Source organism: Chiloscyllium plagiosum, unplaced genomic scaffold (assembly GCF_037043375.1).
Source record: "Chiloscyllium plagiosum isolate Xiang-an unplaced genomic scaffold, Cpla_swu_hap1 HiC_scaffold_30, whole genome shotgun sequence".
Classification (NCBI taxonomy): Eukaryota; Metazoa; Chordata; class Chondrichthyes; order Orectolobiformes; family Hemiscylliidae; genus Chiloscyllium; species Chiloscyllium plagiosum.
Window position 1 is genome coordinate 20,958,434 of NW_028270168.1, and position 23,642 is coordinate 20,982,075.

Here is a 23,642-nt window from a genome sequence, read left to right on the forward strand (position 1 = left end):
GGATATGGCGGAGGATGATGCAATGTATCCGGAGGTTGGTTGGGGTGGAAGGTGAAGACTGGGGGTTGTTCTCCATTTCCCACATGACGATGCTCTCTAGCACATCACCTCCACTTCCCACAATTATGCCCTTGAACCCCACCCCTCCAATCACAACAAGGAAAAATCCTCATCTTCCACCTCACCAACCTCCGGAGACATCACATCATTCTCCGCCATTTCTGCCACCTACAAATAGACACCACCACCAGGGATATATTTCCCTCCCCACCCCTATTTGTGTTCCAGAGAAACCATTCCCTCCGCAACACCCTTTTTAGGTCCATGCCCCCACCAACCCACCCTCCACTCCCGGCTATCGCAAGAAATGCAAAACCTGCGCCCACACTTTCCCCTTTACCTTCGTCCAAGGCCCCAAAGCATCCTTCCACATTCGACAGAGATTTACCTGCACTTCGACATGTCATCTCTGCCTTTATTCCTGATGAAGGGCTTTTGCCCGAAACGTCGATTTTGCCTGTCTTCGGATGCTGCCTGAATTGCTGTGCTCTTCCAGCACCACTGATCCAGAATCTGGTTTCCAGCATCTGCAGTCATTGTTTTTACCTCGTTTATGTCATCTACTATGTCCATTGCCCCCGGTATGATCTTCTCTACACTGGCAAGACAGGACACCAGCTTGCTGAATGTTTCAGAGAACATCCCTGGGACACCCTCACTAATCAGCCCCACTACCCCGTGGCTGAACCCTTCAACTTCCTCTCCCACTCTGTCATGGACATGCAGGTCCAGGGCCTCCGCCACTGCCAAACCCAAACTGCCCAATGCCTAGAGGAATAACACCTCATGATCCACCTTGGGGCCCTCCAACTACATGGGATCTGTGTGGATTTCACCAGTTTCCTCAATTCCCCTCCCCCCACCTTATCCCAGATCCAACCTTCCAACCTGGCACTGCCCTTTTGAACTGTCCATCTTTCTTCCACCGATCCGCTCCACCCTCTTCTCTGACCTATCACCTTCACCCCCACCTTCATCTACCTATGGTATTCCCAGCTACCTTCCCCCAGCCCCACCTCCCTCCCATTTATCTCTCAGCCCCCTTGGGCCACAACCCTCACTTCTGATTAAGGACTTATGCTCGAAATGTCGATTCTCCTGCTCCTCGAATGCTGCCTGACCAACTGTGCTTTTCCAGCATCACACTTTTTGATTCTGATCTCCAGCATCTGCAGTCCTCACTTTCTCCTACCTCATTGTCTAAGCCTGAGTCGGATTTCAGATCTTGTCCAATTGTGGATTGGAGGGTTTTTGCCAAAAGTGCTTCATGTGTCAAGTGGTGTCAAAGGTCATTACTGTATGGGAATAGACAGGCACGCAGCTCCAAAGCAGATATCTAGTCCAGTGTCATGCTGCCCAGGCAAGCTTGTTTTAAAATTTCAGTCAATTAACATTGATTTTATGACACATTCTAAAATGGTCTAGTTTTTGGACAAATTTGCCACCTGATTTGAGACACTACATCTGTATTTTGATGTGGTATGTTCGATGAAACAACAATGATAAAAGCAAGTCTCCATTCTGAAGCTTCATCAGTGAGAAAACTCATAATATAGAAACAGAGATACACAGTAATAACAAAAAGAGATCAGTGAAGCAATTTGCTGCTCACATGATTTTACAGATTTTATTCTGTCAATGTAATAGAATGTGTAACTGGATCAGATTTGTGGGAATGAGTTGATCCTGTCACAACATGAGCAGTAGAAAATGAAATAGGGGAAGATTATGTCTGGGAGCTGTTTCTCGAGAAATGGTGAATGTTCTCAAAACCTTTACAATTCTGTTGGAGCTATCAAACAGAGTAAGATTTTCCATGTTTCTTCACAACTTGTTAGACATTATACTTGGGAGATGTGAACCTCAAGAACTCGATTCATCATATACACAGATTTATGAAGTGTTAATATCCAAACTGACCAAGAGAAACTTTACCCCCTCTCACAACACAAAGATGTATCGATTTTCATTTACTCTCCCTCCCCTCCACCACCACCGCCCCCAACGAAGGCTCTGAAGGGCAAATTATACTGTACAGTCAGAGCATGAGATAGACTGTCAAATGTAAGCAACATTGTAGGATTCTGCATCAGATGTCACTCAAATTCCCGTAAGTCTTAAAACCTAGTTACATGAGCACCAAGTGTCAAAGGTCTGAGAAGTAGCAGTTCTGGTGGATACCTGTGCTGTCTCACACAGTTACATGTCGGGAGTTGTTCATATGGGAATCCACAGGTTAATTAGAGGAATAGAAAATTCAAGGTTGGAAGAAGTATAAGTGTTAGGGAGCAAACAGAAGGATGTCAAATAATATGGATGAAAGACTACAACCAAAAGAGATGTGAAAACGATAACATGCCTCCATTATAATAAGCCTTGACATACTAAAGCCAAATGCTTGAGGTTAAATGAGAAACCAATGACAGTAATAGGAATGGCTTCGAAATCCTCAGAAAAGAAAATGGGTTTTTTAAGATACAGCTGTAAGACAAAGGGTTCCTTAGAATCTACTTAGAACAATTAAAAACAAGTTTCCTCAATTATTGATAGAGGATCAGACCACAACAGGTTTTGAATATTTTATGTCAAAAGCTCAAGCAACTTTGGATCAGAGTTGAGGTGCTGGAATCTGAACTGCATATTGGTGGGAGGACAATTTGTACCTGGGGGAGAAGCAGTTGTTTGTGTCCAATCTTTGTCTCCTTATCTCTGGAAAGACACTATTGCCTTAGAGTGAATGCAACAAAGGTTTAACAAGCATATTCCCAGGATTGTATTCCTGTCCTCTGAAGACAGCTTGGGCAAACTGGACCTGTATTCTCTAGAATTTCAAAGAACAATCCAATTGGAACTTACAAACACTTAAAGTGATAAACAGGATAGCTGCACAATCTGTCACCTTGACTGTATTGTTCCCAGTCCTTACACTGTTTATTCATTTTTGAATCCTTTACCAAATCATCTGTCTGTATTAATATGGTAGTCATGACATTTTATGATGTACAACATCTTTTCATGTGGAACCTAATGAAAGTCTCTTGAAATTCTAAACTTAATATATCCATTATTCTTTTATCTACTGAAAGGGGGAAAGTTGGACAGGCAGAGAGATTCAGGGAGGAAAGTCCAGGGTTTAGAATCCACAAAAGGTTTCAATCTCACTGATGGAGTAATTGAAAGTGAGGATGCCCAGTGGCCAGCATCCAAGCAGAGGGTAATGAGGCTGGAGACGGTTGCAGAGATCAGAGAAGCATCAGGTAGTTTGAAAGCAAGGATACAAATAATGTAATTGAGGCATAGCTAAACAGAGAATCAGCATTGATCAACTTGACAATGGGATAGTGGGAGTTTGGATATAGCATATCAAAAAGAATAATAAATCTTGACATACCAAATTCATGGATAATTATTTCACCACCAGACACATTTTGATTTAACATGTGACAAAGTAGAAGTTTGTTATAGGTACTGGAATTTTTTAAAATGATTTGGCACAACTCCTTTGTTGGCATCAAGGCAATATTTTCATAGATGTGGAAAGAATGTTGCAGTCACCACTCTTAACATCTTCAAAATATTATTCAAACTTTTCAGGTTACAGAATGAAGCAAAATCTCAACCTCTATCCTGTCGGTGTAGAGTTGCTATACAATCAGCTTTGTTGATGCAGTTGATTTTGGTTTGATGTGTTTAACTTTGGTTGGATTAAGAATTCATAAGAAGGCAATTGTTACATCAACCTGAGATGTATTCTTCGCCAAGTGAGATCTTTCATGGAGGGTTGACTTCAGTTTTAATTTTCAGATTAACTCCATTCCATTCATTATTCCAGCATTAACCTTCCCTTCAAGGAACAGCCTCTAGTTTTTGTATTGTGAGTGGGTAGCATATTACAAAATATATTTCCTTTCTACTCCACCAATAACAGGAGGGCAAAAAGGGGACGAGATAGCCTTGGCATATAAGGTTCAGGATAATCCAAAAACATTCTACAAGGTCAGAGCAATGAGGGAGAGAGTGGAGCCCCTTAAACGAACAACAAGTTCATCTGTATGTGGAACCACAGGAGGTGGGGAAGATACTAAACAGTGTCAGTTTTTACTGTGAAGAAAGAAATGAAGGCTAGGGAACTCAGGGAAATAAATATTGATATCTTGAAAGCAGTCCACATTGCAGAAGAGGAAGTGCTAGAGGTCTTAAATAAAAAGATGAATACATTTCCAGGACCTGATCAAGTATATCCCAGGACGTTGTGGAGAGCTAGTGAAGAAAATGTGAGACCCCTAGCAGAGATATTTGTATCATCTACAGCCACAGATGAGGTGCCAGAGGACTGGAAGGTGGCTAATGTTGTGCCTTTATTTTAAAAAGGCTGTAAGGAGAGGCCTGCAAACTATAGACCTGTGAGTTTGACATCAGTGGTGAGTAAGTTGTTGGAAGGGATTCTGAGAGTTAGGATTTACATGCAATTAGAGAGGCAAGAGCTGAATAGGAATAGTCAGTATGGTTTTGTGCATGGGAAATCATGTCTCACAAACTTGACTGAGTTTTTTTTAGAACATAACCAAAAGGTTTGATGAGGGCTGAGTGGCAGATATTGTCTACATGGACTTTAGTAAAGCCTTTGACAAGGTTCCACATGGTAGACTAATTAGTAAATTGGATCACATGGGATTCAGGGAGCGTTTGCCAACTGGATACAAAATTGGCTTGTCAGTTGGAGACAGATGGTGCTGATGGAGGGTTGTTTTTCAGACTGGAGGCCTGTGACCAGTGGTGTTCCACAGGATCAGTGCTGAGTTTACTTTTGATTATAATTTATATAAATGATTTTGATGAAAATTTAGGAGACGTGGTTAGCAAGACGACACCAAAAGTGGTGGTATACTGAACAGTGAAGAAGATTATCTAAGATTACAAAGGGATCTTTATCATTTGACCAATGGGCTGAGGAATGGCAGATGGAGTTTAATTTGGATAAATGCGAGGTATTCCATTTTGGTAAAACAAACAAGGGCAGGACTTGCAATTAATGGTTAGGCCCTGGGTAGTATTGTCGAACAAAGACCTAGTGGTTCAGGTACATAGTTCATTGAAAGTTGCATTATAGGTAGACTTGGTGGTTAAGGTAGCACGCTTGCTTTCATTGCTCAGACCACTGAGTACAGTAGTTGGAACGTCATGTTCAGGCTGTATAGTACATTGGTGAGGCCACACTTTGGAGTACTGTGAACAATTCTATAGAAAGGATATTATTAAATTGAAATGGGTTCAGAAAAGGGTGTTGCCGGGACTGGAGGGTTTGAGTTAAAAGCATAGGCTGGGACTTTGTTCACTGGAGCATAGGAAGTTGACAGGTGACCTTGTAGAAGTTTATAAAATCATGAGGCACATAGATAAGGTGAATAGCAAAGATCAACCCTAGGATGGGTGAATTCAAAACTATGGGGCAAATTTTTAAGGTGAGAGGAGAAAGATTTAAAAGGCACCCGAGGGACAACTTTTTCACACAAAGGGTGGGTCGTGTGTGGAATGAAATGTAGAGGAAGTGATAGATGCACATACAGTTCCAACATTTGAAAGACATTTGGATAGGTACATGAATAGGAAAGGTTTAGAGAGATATGGGTCAAACTCAGATATGTGGGACTAGTTTTATGATTGTAACGAGGTCAGCTAGGTGAACCTCATAGAATATGAGTTCCCTGATTGAGGCTGCTAATCTGGTCCAATCAGGGGGCCCTGGCTGACAGATAAGAACAGGATTGGACTCTGTCCCTCATGGGTTGCACTGTATTCTTATGTGTATATTGTGTTTGCACTGTATCTTAGCATGTAAGTTGTGATTGAATTGTGTTTTCATATGTGCACTGTGTTTTGTGTATCTCTGGGGAGGGTTAATTTCACTGGGGGTGCTGGCATGTGGATTTTCTTTTATGCACTGTTTTCAATTGTTTGCCATGTGTTTTTGGAGGATTACGATGGGGTTTGCTTTGCTGTTTCTGTGTATGGCTTTTTCTGTTGGTTATGAGGGACTGGAGATGTTTGTTTTCAGGACACCAGTTGTTGTAGTTTTTTGACTGCTAATTGTTATGTGTCATGTGTTGCTAATTTGTATAACATTGAATAAAATTTTAAAAATGAACAGGGGTGTCAGACATCCTGTTCACTCTGATAGCTGACTCTGAGGGAGCTGGATCAGTAAATAAAGGGTGATGGAACACTCGTCTTTGTGGAGTTATTTCAACTTAGTTAGCAAAACTTGATCGGCATGGTTGAGTTGGACCTAAGGGTCTGTTTCTGTGTTGCATGACTTTATAACAAATGTTGGTTCCATTTTAACACTAGGACAGAGTGTGAATAACAGAACTTGTACCACAGAAACAGGCCAGCTGAGCCAACATCAGAAATGTGTTTGAGCAGTAATAGGCCTTTCAGCTGCTCAAGCCTTTTCGTCACTTGATAATTTTGACACCAACTCTACATTCCTGCAACATCCCCACATCACTCAATTCCTTTGAATTCCAAAATCTATTGAGCTCAGTTTTGAATAAACTCTCTGACTGGCATTACCAGTTCTCTGGATTGCGGTTTACCAAAGATCCACAGTTTCTAAGTGAAGAGATTTCTCCTTGTTTTAGAAAAGCTAATCCCAAGTCTATGAGCCAGAATTCTAGACTTTCCAGCCAAGGCAAACAGTTTCTCAATAACTACAGAGTCAAATGGTCTCAAAAGTTTTATACAGATAAATTTCAATAAGATCATCATTCATTCTTCTAAACTTCATATAGGCCAAAGTTATTCAATGTCTCCTTTATCAGACAATTCTCTCCCCCAGAACCAGTCTTGTGAATGTTTGGTTGCACCCACTCCAAACTTATTACATTCTTCCTTAGGTATGAAATCCAAACCTGTACACAGCATTGCAGATATGATCTCTCCAAAGCCCAATCTAAAATTGCATCAAAAGACAAGACTAGAAAGAACGGTGTTGAGGAAATGATAAACATACAATGACAGAAAGTACAAATCTAACAGTAAATCAACAGATAAGACTAGAGGTTACAAATATAATAAAGGACAAAACAAAAGGCTCTTTAAACGGAACTGCTGATGACACAAAGGTAAATAGGTTTAGATTAGATTAGATTACAGTGTGGAAACAGGCCCTTCGGCCCAACAAGTCCACACCGACCCGCCGAAGTGAAACCCACCCATACCCCTACATTTACCCCTTACCTAACACTACGGGCAATTTAGTATGGCCAATTCACCTGACCCTGCACATCTTTGGACTGTGGGAGGAAACCGGAGCACCCGGAGGAAACCCACGCAGACACGGGGAGAATGTGCAAACTCCACACAGTCAGTCGCCTGAGGCGGGAATTGAACCCGGGTCTCTGGCGCTGTGAGGCAGCAGTGCTAACCACTGTGCCACCGTGCCGCCCACAAAGGTTGTGAAGAAACATAAAGGAGGTTACAAATGGGTATAGATGAGTTAAGGGAGTGAGCAAAGATCTAGAAAATAGAGTATAATGTGAGAAATTGTGAAATTTTGTCAGAGCAATAAAAAAAAAATATAAGTGGCCAGATCTCGGAGATGCAGAGAGATTCTGGGTGTCCTATGGCATAAATTGCATGTAGATACAGCAAGTAATTAGGAAGGCTAAATTGCCAATATATTAGGTGAATTAATCAAGGGTAAATATAGAGTATTCTTCGGAGGGTCACTGTGGACTTGTTGAGCCGAAGGGTGTGTTTCCATACTGTAGGGAATCTAATCTAATCAAACAGGATGTTATTGTTTATCATGAAGGAAATTAAATATAAAAAGGTTAAGCTTCAGTTATACACATGAAACCATGTCTGACATACAGTGCCCAACATTGGTCACCTTATTACAGGATGGATGTGCTTGCACTGGAAGCACTTCAGAGAAGATTTACTCAGCTGGCAGCTGAAATGTGTGGGAGCAGGTTGGATAGGCTAGGCTTGCATCCATTGGCAGTTTAAATGAGCAAGAGAAGGAACTTGGTTGACACTTTGAAGATTCTGAGGGGCTTTGAAAGAGTGCATTTGAAAAAGGATATTTCTTCTTGTTGAAGAATCTATAATTAGGAAGTTACTATTAGTCAAAGGCTCACCCATTCACATCAGGGTGGGGAGAATTATTTTTTCATGCAGCCCAATAGGGAAAGATGGTAAAACTGACAAATGAGATATAGTGCTCTGACTCATGTAGTATATTTCAAATTGAAGGTCCAGTACATTCACTGTTTTGTTTTCCTTCTGGGAGGGTTTTGAGTCTTTGTAACTCTCTCCCTCAAGTGGCAAAGGAAGAATAGACTTTGAATATTTTTAAAATGGAGCTAGATAGATTCTTGATGAATAAGGGCTGAGATGTAACTGGAAAGGGAGTGCGTGTAGACAGGAATGGTTTTCGTGAATGGTAGAGCAGGCTCAAGGGGCTGAGTGGCCTATTTATAAATCGTGTTCAAATCTTACTTTAGTACAATCCTCCAAATCCCTTGCTTCTTAGTTCTTTATTCTCCACATGAAGCTATCCCACCTCCCACTTTCTGTCATCTGATCCTGTCAGCATATAATTCTATTCCTTTGTCCTCATATGCTGAACGCACTTGCTCTCAAATGCATCTATGCTATTCATACCAACTAATTCAGGTGTTGGGGCACATATCACCACTCTCTGGATAGCTTGCTCTGAATCAGTGTGGTAGCTCAGTGGTTAGCACTGCTGCCTAACAGCACCAGGGACCCGAGTTTAATTCTAGCCTTGGGTGACTATCTGTGTGGAGTTTGCACATTCTCCCAGTACCTGCATGGGTTTCCTCCCACGATCCACAGATATGCAGATTAGGTGGACTGGCCATGCTAAATTGCCTGTATTGTCCAAGGAAGTGCAGTCTAGGTCGACTAGCCGTGGTAAATGCAGGGTGGAAGGGGCTGGGTATGGGTGGGATGATTTCGTTGGGTCGGTTCAGATTTGATGGGTTGAATGGCCTCTTTCCAGACTGGAGGGATTCTATTTTGCCTTATTGTTAGAACCTCAAAAACAGGCAATCTACTCAGTGTACATCTCAAACATCTGTTATTAACATTTCCAAATTCTCAGGTAGCTCTAACAAATCTTGTGATAACACTTCAAACTTGACTTTGTAATAGCCTGCATTTTTCCCCTACCAAGTCTAAGGTGACCTCCTCACAGGACATTGAACATGATTAATAGTATGATCAAGTTCTGACAAGAGGCCACTGAATTGAAGCATCAACTCCCTCTGTCTCTCTCTCTCTCACCACAGATGCTGCCTGGCCTGCTGAGTGTTACCAGCATTCCCTGTCATTAAGCACAGAGATTGCTTCTGTACCAATGTTGTATAATACATTATATACCTACCACATGCGGCTAATTGCATGTATGACAGTAAATAAAAATGGGAAACACACTAACGGCAGACCTGTGATCCTAAGATTCATTTGCTCAGTATATGTGAACTTTAATCTTTTAGGGCATTTTGCAATGCAGAAAAGAGAGTATTTTTTGATTGTTGCAACTGCCTTATTTCCTTTGTTAATGGACTTTTTAAAAAAATATAGACACGTGAAGTTCAAGACACTTTCTACAAATGTCTATGGATGCATTTGAAGTGGCATCCTTATCTGCGGCTAGTCAGCAATGTCTTCTGGCCAACCATCTGGTGGTCTCTATCTCTTGTCACACAAACATATATAGAGAGATTAGTTTGTCGTTTGAACTGCTTTGTTTTTTCCTCCTTCAATACTGAATAGAAGGTAGGAGAGGGGCAAGATAGACTTTGTTTCAACTTGGAGTAAAATCGCCTCTCTTTTTGGGGCATTTAGTTAGATGTAACAAACACAGGTAAACTGTCATAGTTCCAGAGGACCATAAGCTTGGAGAAAGACAACTGATGGTGGTTTACACTAAAGGTCATCATGCCTCAGATGACAAGAGATGTTGAGATGGAGAATCCTTCTTGGCAACCTGAGTCGATGCAGGAATTGAATCCACACTATTGGCATCACTCTGTACTGAAAACCAACCGTCTGGCCAACTGAACTATCTGACCCCAGAAAGCAAGCATAGCGGCATGGCAGTTTACACTATTCAGAAATAAACGCTCCAATTCATGGCAAAATACTTTGACAGGCCCTGACATGTCAGACAGTTCCAAAGGGTTTACACTTACATAAATACACACACACTTCCACCCTCCATGGGATCCCTGACCCACATCCTCAAAAAGGTGTCCTGGGACCATTTCCACAGGTGAAACTCAACTCTCTCAAGAGGTACCCTGACACCAGAGACTTCAAATCCAGATTTGAGGAGAAGAGCTGATTGCTTAAATAACCAGGTCTCTCTGGGAAATCCCTGTGCAAGAACTATGGCTCATCCCCCATGAAAATGGGAAATACTATCCACATTTATGACCAGTCACAAATGCATAGTGTGTGAAGAACGCCATTCAGTTGGTCTTCATCCTCCTATCAAGGGCATCGTGTTGTCACTTCCATCGAGGGAGATCCCTTCACTGACAATTTCCCTATGACTTCTAGGTTTAATTCATTCCTCACCTTTCTTCAAACAATGCTTTTAACATGGCCTTTCAACATGGTTTGCAACAGCAATAAAAATATTACTGTTCACCAGTATTCCTACCTCGGGGCCAGGAGGCTGGGATTCAAGTCCCATCTACACCAGAGGTGTGTGACCACATTGATTTGAAAATATTTTTAATTCACTCAGCACTTTCATCTCTCCAAAATGTATCTCTGATCCAAGGCTCTCTCATAATCCACGAAGCTAAAAGCAACTCTTGCTGAAGGTGCAAATTGCCTTATTGAAGAGAAAAGAGATACAATTTTCAGGTATACAGCTTCTTCTGCTTCAGCTCAAAGCAAAAATTGCCATGATGCTTACAAATACCCTTTTTGCTGAGGTCATATTATCTCAGGAAATTTGTACATATTTTCCACCTTGCAAATTGCTGCAAGTAACATACATTGAGTAAAGAGCTTATTTAACTCCTTAAATGGTGGTAAAAGCATCCATCTTAGCATATCCTTCAGAAGTGAAAGAAGTATTGTAAGGGGTATTGTACATGTCAGCTTGGAACTGCAACTTGTTCCTGAATCAGAAGGTTGCAGGCTTAACCCTCAAGAAAATATATAACCAAGCAACAATGCACATTTTGATAATGTCTTTATTGCAGCAAAACACCCCAATGTGGTATATTTTCAAAATTTGACAAGCCACATCAAGAGATCTTAAAAGAGGTAACCAAAAGATTGCTTTAAGATGTAGGCAGTAAGGAGCATCTTTAAAGAGAAGAGAAAGGTCAAGATGGATTTCCTGACTTTGCAGTTGAAGCAGCAAGGGGCATGGTTACCAAAGGTTAATTAAAATCAAGCTGAACCAAAAGCCCAGAAACGAAGGAATGCTGAGATTTTGAGATTGTAGGTTTGAAAGCTAACAGAGATAAAGAGGAATAAAGCCAGGAGCAATTTGAAAACAAGGATTAGAATTTTAAAATGGAGTTGGTGCTGGGCCAGGAGCAATGCAAGTAATAGAGTACAGGAATGACAGACACAAGCTGGAATATAAGCAAACTAGAGTGACATTATATCTTTGGACTGAGACTTACCATTGAATACCATCTTTTGGATGAAAAGTTAATTTGTTTTTATTCATTCATGGGATGTGGGCATCTCTAGCTAGGCCAGTATTTATTTCCCACCCCTAATCGCAGAAGGCAGTTAAGAGTCATTCACATCACTCTGGGTGTGGAGTCACATGTTGGCCAGACCAGGTGAGAATGGCACATTTCCTTCCTTAAGGACATTAGTGAACCATATGTGTTTTTCTGCTGACAATCAATTCATGGTCATCATCAGACTCTTTAATTCCAGATATTTATTAAATTCAAATTCCACCATCTGCCATGGAGGGATTTGAACCCAGGTCCCCAGGGTATTGCCTGATTTTCTGGATTAACAGTTTAGCAACAATACCACTGGGCCATTCCATACATTAAGGGAGGCAATGACAACATCACATAAGTAAAAAGATTCAACTTGATCCCAATAGGTTCTGTGACACACTCAACCCTATTCACGTTTGCCTCTGCTAGCAGTATTGAAAGGCAAACTAAAAATAAAAAATTAAGAGTAATGAAATGCCTTCCATGAATTTGGTATATCTGGAATTGCACCATAGTCAATTAACATTTTTTGATATGTCACATGGCAACCAATTTACAAATAGAAAGATCCCACAAACAATAATGATTATGAGATGTTTTCTTTAAGAAAGATGAATACAGGCCAGACCATTAAAATGACAACTCTACATCTTCTTGAAAACAGTAAGATTGGTTCATCCTCCCCCAGCAAAATCAATAAATTAAGACTAGGTTCATAAAGGCCATGGTCATGTTTCAAATGAGCTTCCTCAGGCTGCTCTTCACTTAAACCTTCATGCATTGTTATATTCCTTTCTCCTTCATCTCCTATTCTAACATGTGCCTGCATGTACTTAGGGCATTTGCTTCAATTTCTCTTAGTAGTGAGTTCTACATTTTAACCATTCTCTTTGTAAGGAAAGTTTGTCATGAATTTCATCATGGATTAATTAGTGATTTTCTAGATTTTCAGGGTGTGTTTGCAAATGGAAATATGGTTAAGTCTTCCTTATAAAACCATTTCATTCCTGAAGAGCTCCATCATGTCATCTCTCAGTTTGCTCAATTGTAGAGGAAAAAAAAGCACTGAACTATTCAGTTTTTTCTGATAGATACTGCCTCTCAATACTAATATCAAACTAGAAAATCCTTTCCACCTATTCTGGAGTGTCCCCCAGTCCGCTTTTCTTTGTAATACTACAGGGACCACAAGTGTTCACTATAATCCACATGCCTGAACAGAACCTCTGTTTCTCATTTCTATTCTCTGGAAATGAACGTTTCTGTCTTTCTTACTTGATCAAAAAATTGACTTCATTAACCTGCATTCCTTTTTTGGGCTTGTGGTGCTATGTAGTGGTCCTTCCACTGAGCCACAAGCTCCAAGCCGGAGTCTCACTCCAGAACCTGATGCACTCACAGTGACCAAACAGATTAATTATCAAATCTGATAACAGGTCTATGGCATGGGGTAAAAGGAGTCTTCTTATCAGCCATGCTTAATGGCATCATCCTCAACTTGACATCACTTCAATATTTTTAAATTAAGTAATTTTGGAACTAGAATCAGAAGTACATGCAAATGAAGATCAAGAGTAGTATCACATTTTGCCATTTGCTAATCTAAAAATCCAGCTTTAAAATCTATTTACCATTTTGTTGTATCCATTCTGCTATTTGTCCCCAATTCCAAATGATCTAGCCTTACTCATAACTTTATACAATATCTTATCAGTGTTTTTTTTTGAAAATCTAAATACACTGTTACCGTTCAGCATGACCAACCCTTTTGGAATCTGCACCAACTACTCCTTAGTTTTTCAGCTTCCAGATGATTTTCTATTATACCTTTGTTTTAGGATCTCATTGCCTTTCTTGTCACTGATTTTAAGTTTAGTGGTATAATTTCCCTTGATTTGTTCTACTGTCCTTGTTCTACATACAGATCACATTAGCTGTCACATTAGTCCTCTAATGATTATGTATTAATGTCTGGTATCTCTTCCCTACTTTTTTTGGTATACTCCAATTCAGCCATAGATTTTGTCCTCTCGAAGTTTAGTTAGCTGATAAATGATCACGCCCTTTTCTATCTTAAATATCTCAAAATACACAGTGCCTTCAACAATGCAGCAGCCCAATGCAACAATGCAACAATGTAGTACAAATGCAAAGTACTACATAACTGATTACATTTTGCAGTTTGCACTTTAGCCACACACAGCTTTTTAAATGGTCAGCTGTCTCTACTCAAGTCTGGTTTTTGAGTCTCTGCCATCAGGAACCCTACATGAACTACATGCCTATTTGATGTGTGGGATCTGTATCTCTTTCTCCCCCTGCACTCCTATGGAAGGCAATGCACATCCCTTCCAGCATATTGAATACTTGATACATCAGTACACTATTGCATTCATAAGCCTCACATTCTAACTTGGGTTTTCAAAATTCTGCTTTGTATTCTATGTTGTTGACCTTATCAACATAGATTGTTACCTTTAGTAACCTGTTCCTCTACACAACAAGGTTCCTTCACTTTCCCTACAAGCATGTGTTTAAATTAGACAATGGGAATATGATTTACCATTCCAACTCAGATAGTAATCCTGCATAATTTACATACAGTGAAACAATAATTAAGAGATTAATTTAGATTACTTCATAGAATTTCTATGGAGCCACACCGAGCTGTTGAAACATTGAGTACTAATCTGTAAACAAGTTCCTGTAATTAACAAATGATGAATAATTATAGTCACAATCTAAAGTGTGGGTCGACAGTTTTGCTCTGAAATTCCTGGAAATCAAAGAAAAATTACAGGCATATTTATGGCGCAGAACAAGACAAGTAAATGTAATTGACAACAGTTGTCCCTTGCTACAATATGAAAATTTACTATTGCACAGTAATTGACAGTAATATCAGTGATATCAAGAGCTCTTGAGTGGTGTACATCAACAGACTAAAAATGACCATATATAATAGATTACTCCAGTTTCAGCAGCAAAGTGAACAGACAAAGCTTTTCCAAAAAGGAGACAGGATAAATGTACAACATAATCTCATGCACAGAAATTGGACCATTCAACCCTCAAGCTTGATTCATGGCTGATCTGTATCTCAAATTTGTCAGCAACCTTTGCTGCTCATTCCTATGCCCTCAGCAGAGCAAAACTTATTGATCTCAGAACTATCATCCAAGACCTTTTCAGAGACGGAGTTTCCGATTTCCTTTACGTGAAGAATTGCTTCTTGGGCCTTTCGGCCTCATTCAACTTTTAAGTTTATGCCCCTTGCTTTGGACCCATCCCACTCCCATCAAATGAAACATATTCTCTCTTCCTTCCCGCTCAGCTCCTTCACTTACCTTAAACACTTTAACAAAATCATCACTTAACCTTCTACACTCAGAGGAGTAAAAGCTCAATCCTTCATCCTGTGCCCTCACAACTTAACTCTTCAATCATCAATTTCAATCTTTTGGATATAAATGCAGGAAAATTCATTCCTGATGTGATCTGGCCACCTTCAGTCTCAGTGATGGTAGATGCACAGTCAAGCTCCTAAGGGGACGTGCTCTAAGCAAAGAACATAGGCAGAGGTTCCTGCTGAGACTCAAGTTCAAGTGCACTGCCTGCCTTAGTTGAATGTCTGATCATTATGTGAGCTCAAACTGAAGCATTGCCATTTTAGTTAGATAATGAAGGGAATCAGAGTACTTTACAAATAGACTAGCCATGATCATAGAATGGCAGAGCAGGCTCAAAGGGTCAACTGGCCTACTTGAGTTCTTAATTCGTACGTAACAGATCAATTGAAAGAGAAGCAGTAGCATAGCGATAATGCTACTCAGAGAGATATCCAGAATCAAAGGCTAATACTAGAGGGACTGGTGTTCAAATCCCATCTTGCACGTGTTGAGATTTGGATTCAATTAAAAATATCCGGGATAAAATCCTAGACTGATGATGACTATGTTACTGTTGTCGATTGTTATAAAAACCCATCAGGTTCACTAATACCCTTTGAGGAAGGTAATCTGCCATCCTCACCTAGCCTGGCCTACACAGAACTCCAGATCGACAGCAAGAGGGCAAATAAGGATGGGCAATAAATGCTGACCCAGCATGAACAAAGAAAGAGATCCTTTGCAACTGAAACTCAATGCCAGGGAGCAAGTTCAAGGGGAAAAAAATCTCAAATGAAGCAAGTATGTCATGACTAATAGTTACAGTTAAAATACCTCAAACTCTGAACAACGTCTGACCTTAATCAGCAGCAGAATGTGGCTGCATTAAAGACTGATTAACAGCTGATGACTCTTGATTTCAAGCTTTTTCCCGAAATTGTATTAGATATGCTCAGTCAGATGTAGATTGCTCACAGGCCAAACACAGACCTAATTGTTTGTTTAAAACATGACTGTTGTGGAAGTGCCCTCCTGAAACAGTCATTTCAGATACCTGCGATGTAACACTATTGTCACAGCAGCAGTAAAGTTCTGTTTGAGTAAGTATTGCTTAAACATTGAGGCAATACATTCAGTGGCCAAGAATAAATATCCATAATTAACACTTATTAAGACTGGTTTATGAAAGGAAAGATAAGTTGTAGGTGATGCTGACCACCGTGACAAGTGATACATTGAAAGATACTGAAAGTCAGTGAGTTGATTAACAAAGTACCTCCTATCCACAACTCCACATACTCTACGCAATACTGATCCTTCACAAACCCAAAGACCAAAGAGACTAATTGTAGAGTCAACACCAGATCTTCAATGACAGCAATGCTGGACGAAATGCTAACTAATAGTTTTGTGACAAAAATCTCAGGAGAATAGATCAATTTTGATTAAATATCACTTCCATAGAACTGAACATCTAAAGGTAACTGTGGCTGAGAGTGCCAAAGCATTTGAGGTATTTGATCTTTTAAACAGAAATTTTGCTTTTGACATTAGTGTCTATGACAGATAAGCAAGGTTCATGCATAAGACAAGCCCTTCTCATGAAATTCCATCCTACAGAATTTAAAACACAAAAATTCACATCAAATGCAGATCATAGCCATCAGCACTCTTACCTTGCTGTTGGTCAGAATTCACAATTTTATTATTCTCTTCAATCCACTAGGACAATCCTGTAAATTATTGCTGACCTCTTCCAAGATTACGTTGGAATTGCCCTTCACTCTCCCGCTTGGTGTTAACTAATTTTAAATCTCCCGTCTTTGTAGTTATCACGCAAACATGTTCCCGATATTAAAATGATCTCTATATCTGGACTCTGGTCTTAGATCAAAGCGATTGGGGGGCATTATAGCAATTTGTCACTGACGACACACAGAATAGAACTGTGCAGGAGTTGACAAGAAAGTGTATACGCTGTTCAGACTGGCTCCAACAGGAGTTACTGTACTCCCCCAAGGGAAAAAGCGAAGTCATTCAGCGTGTTAACAATCCTTTGACTGTCAGTCCCAAAGTGGGGCACAAAGTTGTGGTCTTCCGTCCAGAGAGTTTACAACTCAAAGCACAGACTTCCTATGTTCTTATATTTCGAAGTTATAACTTTCCACCAAACGAACATTGCCCAGTTAGAAATAATAGCTTTAAAATGTTAGTAAGATTTTCCACACACCCTCCCTATCCCATTATTATCCTTTCACATGTGTACCATCCAGAACATTTTTAGTGAATTTCTAAGCCACAGCTACACTGATCCATGATTATCCAAGTATTAAAGAAGTCAAGACTTTAAGAAACGGTCTCCCTAAGATTAAAAGTGCTCAATTTACAAAGTTTGAGCATCCGAAATAAACAATTTCTCGTACCTGTAACAACACAGCGACCATAAACCCTTTCCTTCAAAATATCAAACGCTTATTCGGAGTTTACTCAATCATAAATGACATAGAGTTAGACAATGTATTGGAAGGGTTTTGCACTTACTTCTCGTACTCCAGGTTGTCTCTGTCACAGCGACTATCTTTGTGCTTCTCCCAGTCTTTCCCATGCTTACAAGTGGTGAGTGAGATAATATCCTTGCCATTGTGAATATGGTGTAAGGCGTTTCTGGTATCTGACCCAATTCCCGTCAAGTATCTCTTGCCTTTGAAGACCAACAGGTACTTTCTCCTGGGTGGGACATTGTTATTTAGTAGCCAACCTTTTCCCCCACCCTTCTGACGATGTTCTCTGGAAAACAAAGGGATGGAGACGTCAAAATGTGGCCTGTAACTCTCCATGTAAAAACTCGCTTTGGCCACCATGGCCTGGCCAACGTCAAAGCCCAGATCCTCGGTGTAGTCAGGCCACGTTCCCGAGTAGAGGTTAAATATCAGGTGGTTCCTTCCGTTATTCCACAAGGGGAAACTCTGGATTTTGCTGTCCACGTCGTGAATGTATTGTAAGGATAGCTGATCCCTGTCTAAGGTGTCTATACTCATGACAAACAAGCAGGCCTGCTGTGGATCCGGAGTGTAATACCGGGAGCCCTGGATGGAAGCTAGAATTTTTTGGTAACTTTCAGAAACTTTATCTCCTTTAGCCTGGGGATAGATGTAAACCCGGAAGCCTCGCTTCTCGCACAGAGACAGGTCAAAACAGGTCTCCATCCGACACCTGCTGTCCTTGTATACCATCTCCCTGTTCTCCTTCTTCAGTCTTGGGGACTCCCGCAGGCGAGCGTCCACGTCCCCTCCCGGCTGCTCCGCGAAACTTTTCAGTGACGCCTGGTCGTCCCACGCCGGCCACCTCCTCGCCATCGCCGTCTCCTCGCTCTGCCTCCGTGCCAGGAACTTCAGCTGCCGGATCTGCGATCCCCCGAAGTAGAAAAGCAAAAGCCAGCAAGCGCAGAATGCGATCGAGATGTATTTCTTCCTGGCCTGCATGTGTCCGGGACCATTCGCCCTCCTCGGGAACAAGACGCTGAAGGGGACAAGGCTGCAGGAGGTGGCACCTGGAGCGGTCGATGCTGGCGGAGCAGAGAGGAGCCTGACAGCTCGGATCTCAAGCACTTCCAGACGCCGGCGCTGACTGAAGAGGCATCCTCCCGGTTCCGAAGCAAAGGCGGGCGCGGAGCAGGGGCAGCCCAGTCTGGCATGGGGCAGCCGGGGGCATGTACTGCAACTGGCTGCCCGTTTCGGCTGGAGCTGCTTCAAGGGAAGGGGATGTGGCTGTAAGAGCCGATCGAGGCTTTCCGGACGCTGTGGCTCGGGCGCTGCGTGCCCTGGCTGGGAGATGCAGTGTCTCTCCGGGGCTGGGAGCGGCTCCGGGACGGACTCAATCGCCGACTGTATCCATCTCGCCGAGACTCAGGTGGAACCGTGTCCAAACATTCCATTTCCGAACCTTGGCTCCACCAACATTCCAGCCAGGCCACGCCCCCAATATGACCCCGCCCACGCCTCCCCCATTGGCCAAAATGCACGGCACTCCACGCACTCTGATTGGGCTTCCTCCGGCCATCCCAGGCTATGATTGGTCAATGCAGCCAACCATCTTCCCTAGTCCCCTCCCTCCAACATCAATTGGCTGAACCTTTCGCCGGGTCCCGAACGTGCTGAGCGTCAGGTGTTAAAAAAAGAATTGGGCAGGAATTGTATTTAAAGCCCAGTCCCGGGAGGAGAGGGCGATGTAGCCCAGGGCGCGTTTGCAGGCTACAGCAAACTGATAGGTTCCAGGGGCAACAACACGACATACATGTTGTTGGATCAAGATCGTGGGTCTTTTTGGCTGCACCTTGCATATCTGGCCTTCAAAACTGGCATGTCCGCTGCTATACCGTTAACTTGGAACAGATGCATTTTTAAATATGCACGTATATTTTTATAAAATCAAATGCACAAGCAGGCTGATCAATGTGGGTTTCTTTGCCTCCAACCTTTCAGCCGTAGATGGCCTGCGGTATATTTAGTTTTTGTCCTGTGCCAGAAATGATATCCAAAGGCAATACATTTACGCGGCTGACACAGCCTGAAGCATGGTTTTAAAGGTTAACCATGGATCCAGAGGGTAAGTGAAAGCTACCAGAACAAAATATTGCAGATACTGGAGGTCCGAGAAACAAGCAGAACGTGCTGAAAATACTCAGCACGTCAGGTAGTGACAATGGAGAGACGGACAAAGTCAACCTCATTCAGCATTAAGTCTATTTCTCTCATCACATAGGCAACCAGATTTGTTCTCTAAAATGCATATCTATTAAATAAAAGGTGTATGATTATCATGGATATTTTGATCTACAAACTACCATGTACCATTCACTCAATACCCTTTGACATCTTGCCAATCAATGGTTGGAAGTTTAAAAAATCCTCATCGCTGCGTTCACGGGCTTACCATATCTCCTCTATCGCTTGCATCAATCGTAGAATCCTTCAAGGGGCCTGTGTTCTTATAATTCTGGCCTCTTTTGTAGGTACAGTATTTGCTAACCAACCTGTTCAGAGACATTATTGGAAGCCTCTGGGAGCAGGCATCTCTTGAATCTGGGTCACCTGGCCAAGAGGCAGTGTCATTAAGACTGCACCACAACAACTGGTCTGCTTTACCCCTCCAGTCAGTGGTAACTGCCTCAGATTAAGACTTCTCTAAATCTTTATGCCACACAAAACTTTTAAGATGCTCCTTATATCTTTGACTAAGGTTTTGGTCACCTGCCTTAATGAGCTTAATTTTCTGGACTCAGGTTGTACATCCAGTCTCTGACAATCCAAAGATGTGCAGCAGGAGAAGTGAAAGTCCTGATACATAGATCTATGTGGAAATTTCCTGACCCTCAACTTTCAATGAGCAGTTTCCCTGGTCCTACAACCTTCCCTGAATGAACTGGAATCAAAGTTAGAGACAGAGACTCAGACAGTTCCACTAGAGGAAAAGGAGGAAATTTTAGATAGATTAAACACTTTAACAGCTGGGTAACTCTACAACTGGCCTCATCACCCTCCCTAACCAACCCAAACCTAAACCTACAATGACTTAACTCCCCAACCCAACCTGACTGCTCACCAACCACCCCCACCATCTGACAGCAATCCCAAGCCAATCCAGCTACTCCCATCCAGGCATGTGACTACCTCCCCAGACGGACTTCTGAACCTACCTAATTACTCTCCCAGCCACTCAACTTCCCAGCCACTCAACTTCCCTCAATGAGCGCTGACCTGCCTACCCCCAAAACCCAACTACTTTCCTGACTGAACCTACATTCTACAGTTGCACATTTACCAACCTACTCACCTCACCCACCTACCCACTTCTCAACCTCACCCATTTTTTTTCACTTCACCTATGTACTGCCCTACCTTCTTACCCTCCTACCCACTGCACCCAATCTCCAACTTTCCTGCCTCAATGACCTCATCCATCCTCCCACTTACCTAACTACCCACATCACCCATTTATCCATCTCACCCACTGACTCCCTATTCACTCAGGTATATATTCACCAACTTTCAAATTGGACTGTTACACTTAGCATATGCCAGCTAGTGACCAGTCTTTGTCCAACCCTATCCCATTCTGACTTAGCTCCCCAATGGAGTATACTCCATGGATTTCTTGCAAAAATAAAATCCGCAAACCCTGTTCTCAATTGCCTATATAGTACCAACTCCTATGATTTCCCTTCTTGGTATTCCTTCTGCTGAAAATCTTGGAGCTGGCAAATCTATTTATTGGCAGTGCAGTTCCCCTATGTTACCTATGTTTTGTATTAGATCTCTTGTGATGCAAGGTCTCTTGTGATGCAGTGCTAGTGCTGCTATCTATGGATCTGGACTCCCAAGTTCAAGCTTTATGTGTTCCAAAGTTGATTAGAAACTATGTAGAGGGAGAATGTATATTTAGGTACACAAGAGTGTGTGCCTGGAGATCAAAATCACACAACAACACTTTGCATTTGTGTAGTGCCTTTAACATAATGAAATGTAAGTATTTAACTGAGAACATTGCAAAGCTCTTGTAGCACAGGGTCAAAAGGCCTGGATTCATGTTTCACCTGTTCCAGAGGTGTGTTATAACATGTCTGAGCAGGTTGATTAAAAATATTTATCAGAAATTTGAACCTTATTCAGCTTGCACCTTGACTAAGCCAGGCATAGTTTGGAATAATCAAACGAGCAGCTTCACTTTAGCCTAAACTTAAAGATACAGTCCAAAATATAATCTTTTAAACCTCTTAATTACAATAAAATATACTTGAACTAATTTGTTCTGTAAATATAAAAGTCAAATTCTGCTGAAAAAGGCATATTCTACAATGCAATGAATGACCAGCTAATTTATTTTAGTGATGCTGGTTAAAAGATAAATATTAAAGGAAAAAATTATCTTAATATGGCAACTTTCACAATATCAAAGGCATTCTAAAGTATTTTAAATTCATTGAAGTATTTTTGAAGTATAATGACGGCTGTAATGTAGAAATGAGGGAGCCGATGTATGTATAGAAAGCTCCAATAAATTATTAGGGATGTGCAACAAATGCTGAAATAATCAGTGATACTTGTATCCTATGAATGTATGAGTAATAGTGATGAGATCATGCTTTTAAATAACTGAATAAGAGTTAAATGTTGGACAGGGCAGTAAAAAGAACTCTCATGTTTTCCTTTGAATAGTGTTGACTTTTTGCCCAGCCAAGTGCCTAAAGTTCAAGTTCACTACCAATCAGTGCACAGATACTTGCAGTTGATATTCTAATCCGTGATCTCTTTGATGTAGCAGAGTTCCTCAGGACAGTGGGATACATGCCAAGATAAGTAACAGCCTTTCACGTTACTGCCTTGGATTGTGATCAGAGTTCAAGTTCTGTAGATTTTATCTATAGAGATGAACTGCATGAGTTTATATTTGTATATAAATTCCTATATGAACTGCATTGGGGAAGAGGAGTTGATGAGGAGTTCAAGGGGAAACATCAGAAAAAGAAACCCTTAATGAGAGAAAACAGATTCAGGGATAGAGTATTTATTATGATACAGCAACCGAGAATGTTAGATCAAGATGCGTTAAACCATCAGTAAATGAATAACTGATGCATATCACAATAATATTTGTTAAAGTGTTTTTCCTTTAATAGAACGAGACTGATAAAGGTGGCATTGGAACTCAAAGCTGTTAGAGAATGATATAACTGGTCCAAAGATGGAAATGGATATGTAACTCCCTGAATTACTTCGTGAACATTTGGTTTTCTTTGTTGCAGACTAAATACCTATTCTGGTTAAGTAATCTAATTGACTAACTGATAGAATTGATTGATCTAATTAGCTGAGAGTGTGGTGCTGGAAAAGCACAGCCGATCAGGCAGCATCTGAGGAGCAGGCGAATCGACATTTTGGGCATAAGCCCTTCATCAGGAATGCCCTGATGAAGGGCTTATGCTTGAAACGTTCATGCTCCTGCTCCTCAGATGCTTGGCTGTGCTTTTCCAGCACCACACTCTCGACTTTGATCTCCAGCATCTGCAGTCCTCACTTTCTCCCAATTGATCTAATTTGTCAACAGCTCTATTATAGTTGTACCAGAAGTTGTGTGGTTAGAGCACTTCTGTATATACAATTTAAAAAAACACACATACTATTACTATACAGGTTGACTGCTGGATTATGAGAAGCTGTACAAACTGGACCTTAGTCATTAATGGCATGTCTAGGTTGTCTATGGTGCAGTCGATAACACTCCTATATCTGAACCAGAAGGTTGTAAGTTCAAATCTCATTCTAGGAAAACTGGAGGAGGGGAGAAAGAAAATGTAAAGCTGATGTGTATTGACAGTTGAATGTGGCAGAGCATGTTGGCAGAGTGGTTCGCAAAACGTATAGGGAAACTTAGGCTTTCTAAGTAGAGTCATTGA

At 41.3% G+C, this 23,642-nt stretch overlaps 1 protein-coding gene across 1 annotated transcript in view; it reads right to left on the reverse strand.

The window, feature by feature from the left end:
* LOC122563602 (exostosin-1-like) overlaps nt 1-19,120 on the reverse strand; it is a 260,921-nt gene extending 241,801 nt beyond the window's left edge. The window contains exon 1 of the mRNA XM_043717538.2: nt 17,732-19,120. Coding sequence (XP_043573473.1) covers nt 17,732-18,672 — 941 coding nt within the window. The 5' untranslated portion in view covers nt 18,673-19,120. The remainder of the gene's footprint in view (nt 1-17,731) is intronic.
* Between the last annotated feature and the right edge of the window lie 4,522 nt (nt 19,121-23,642).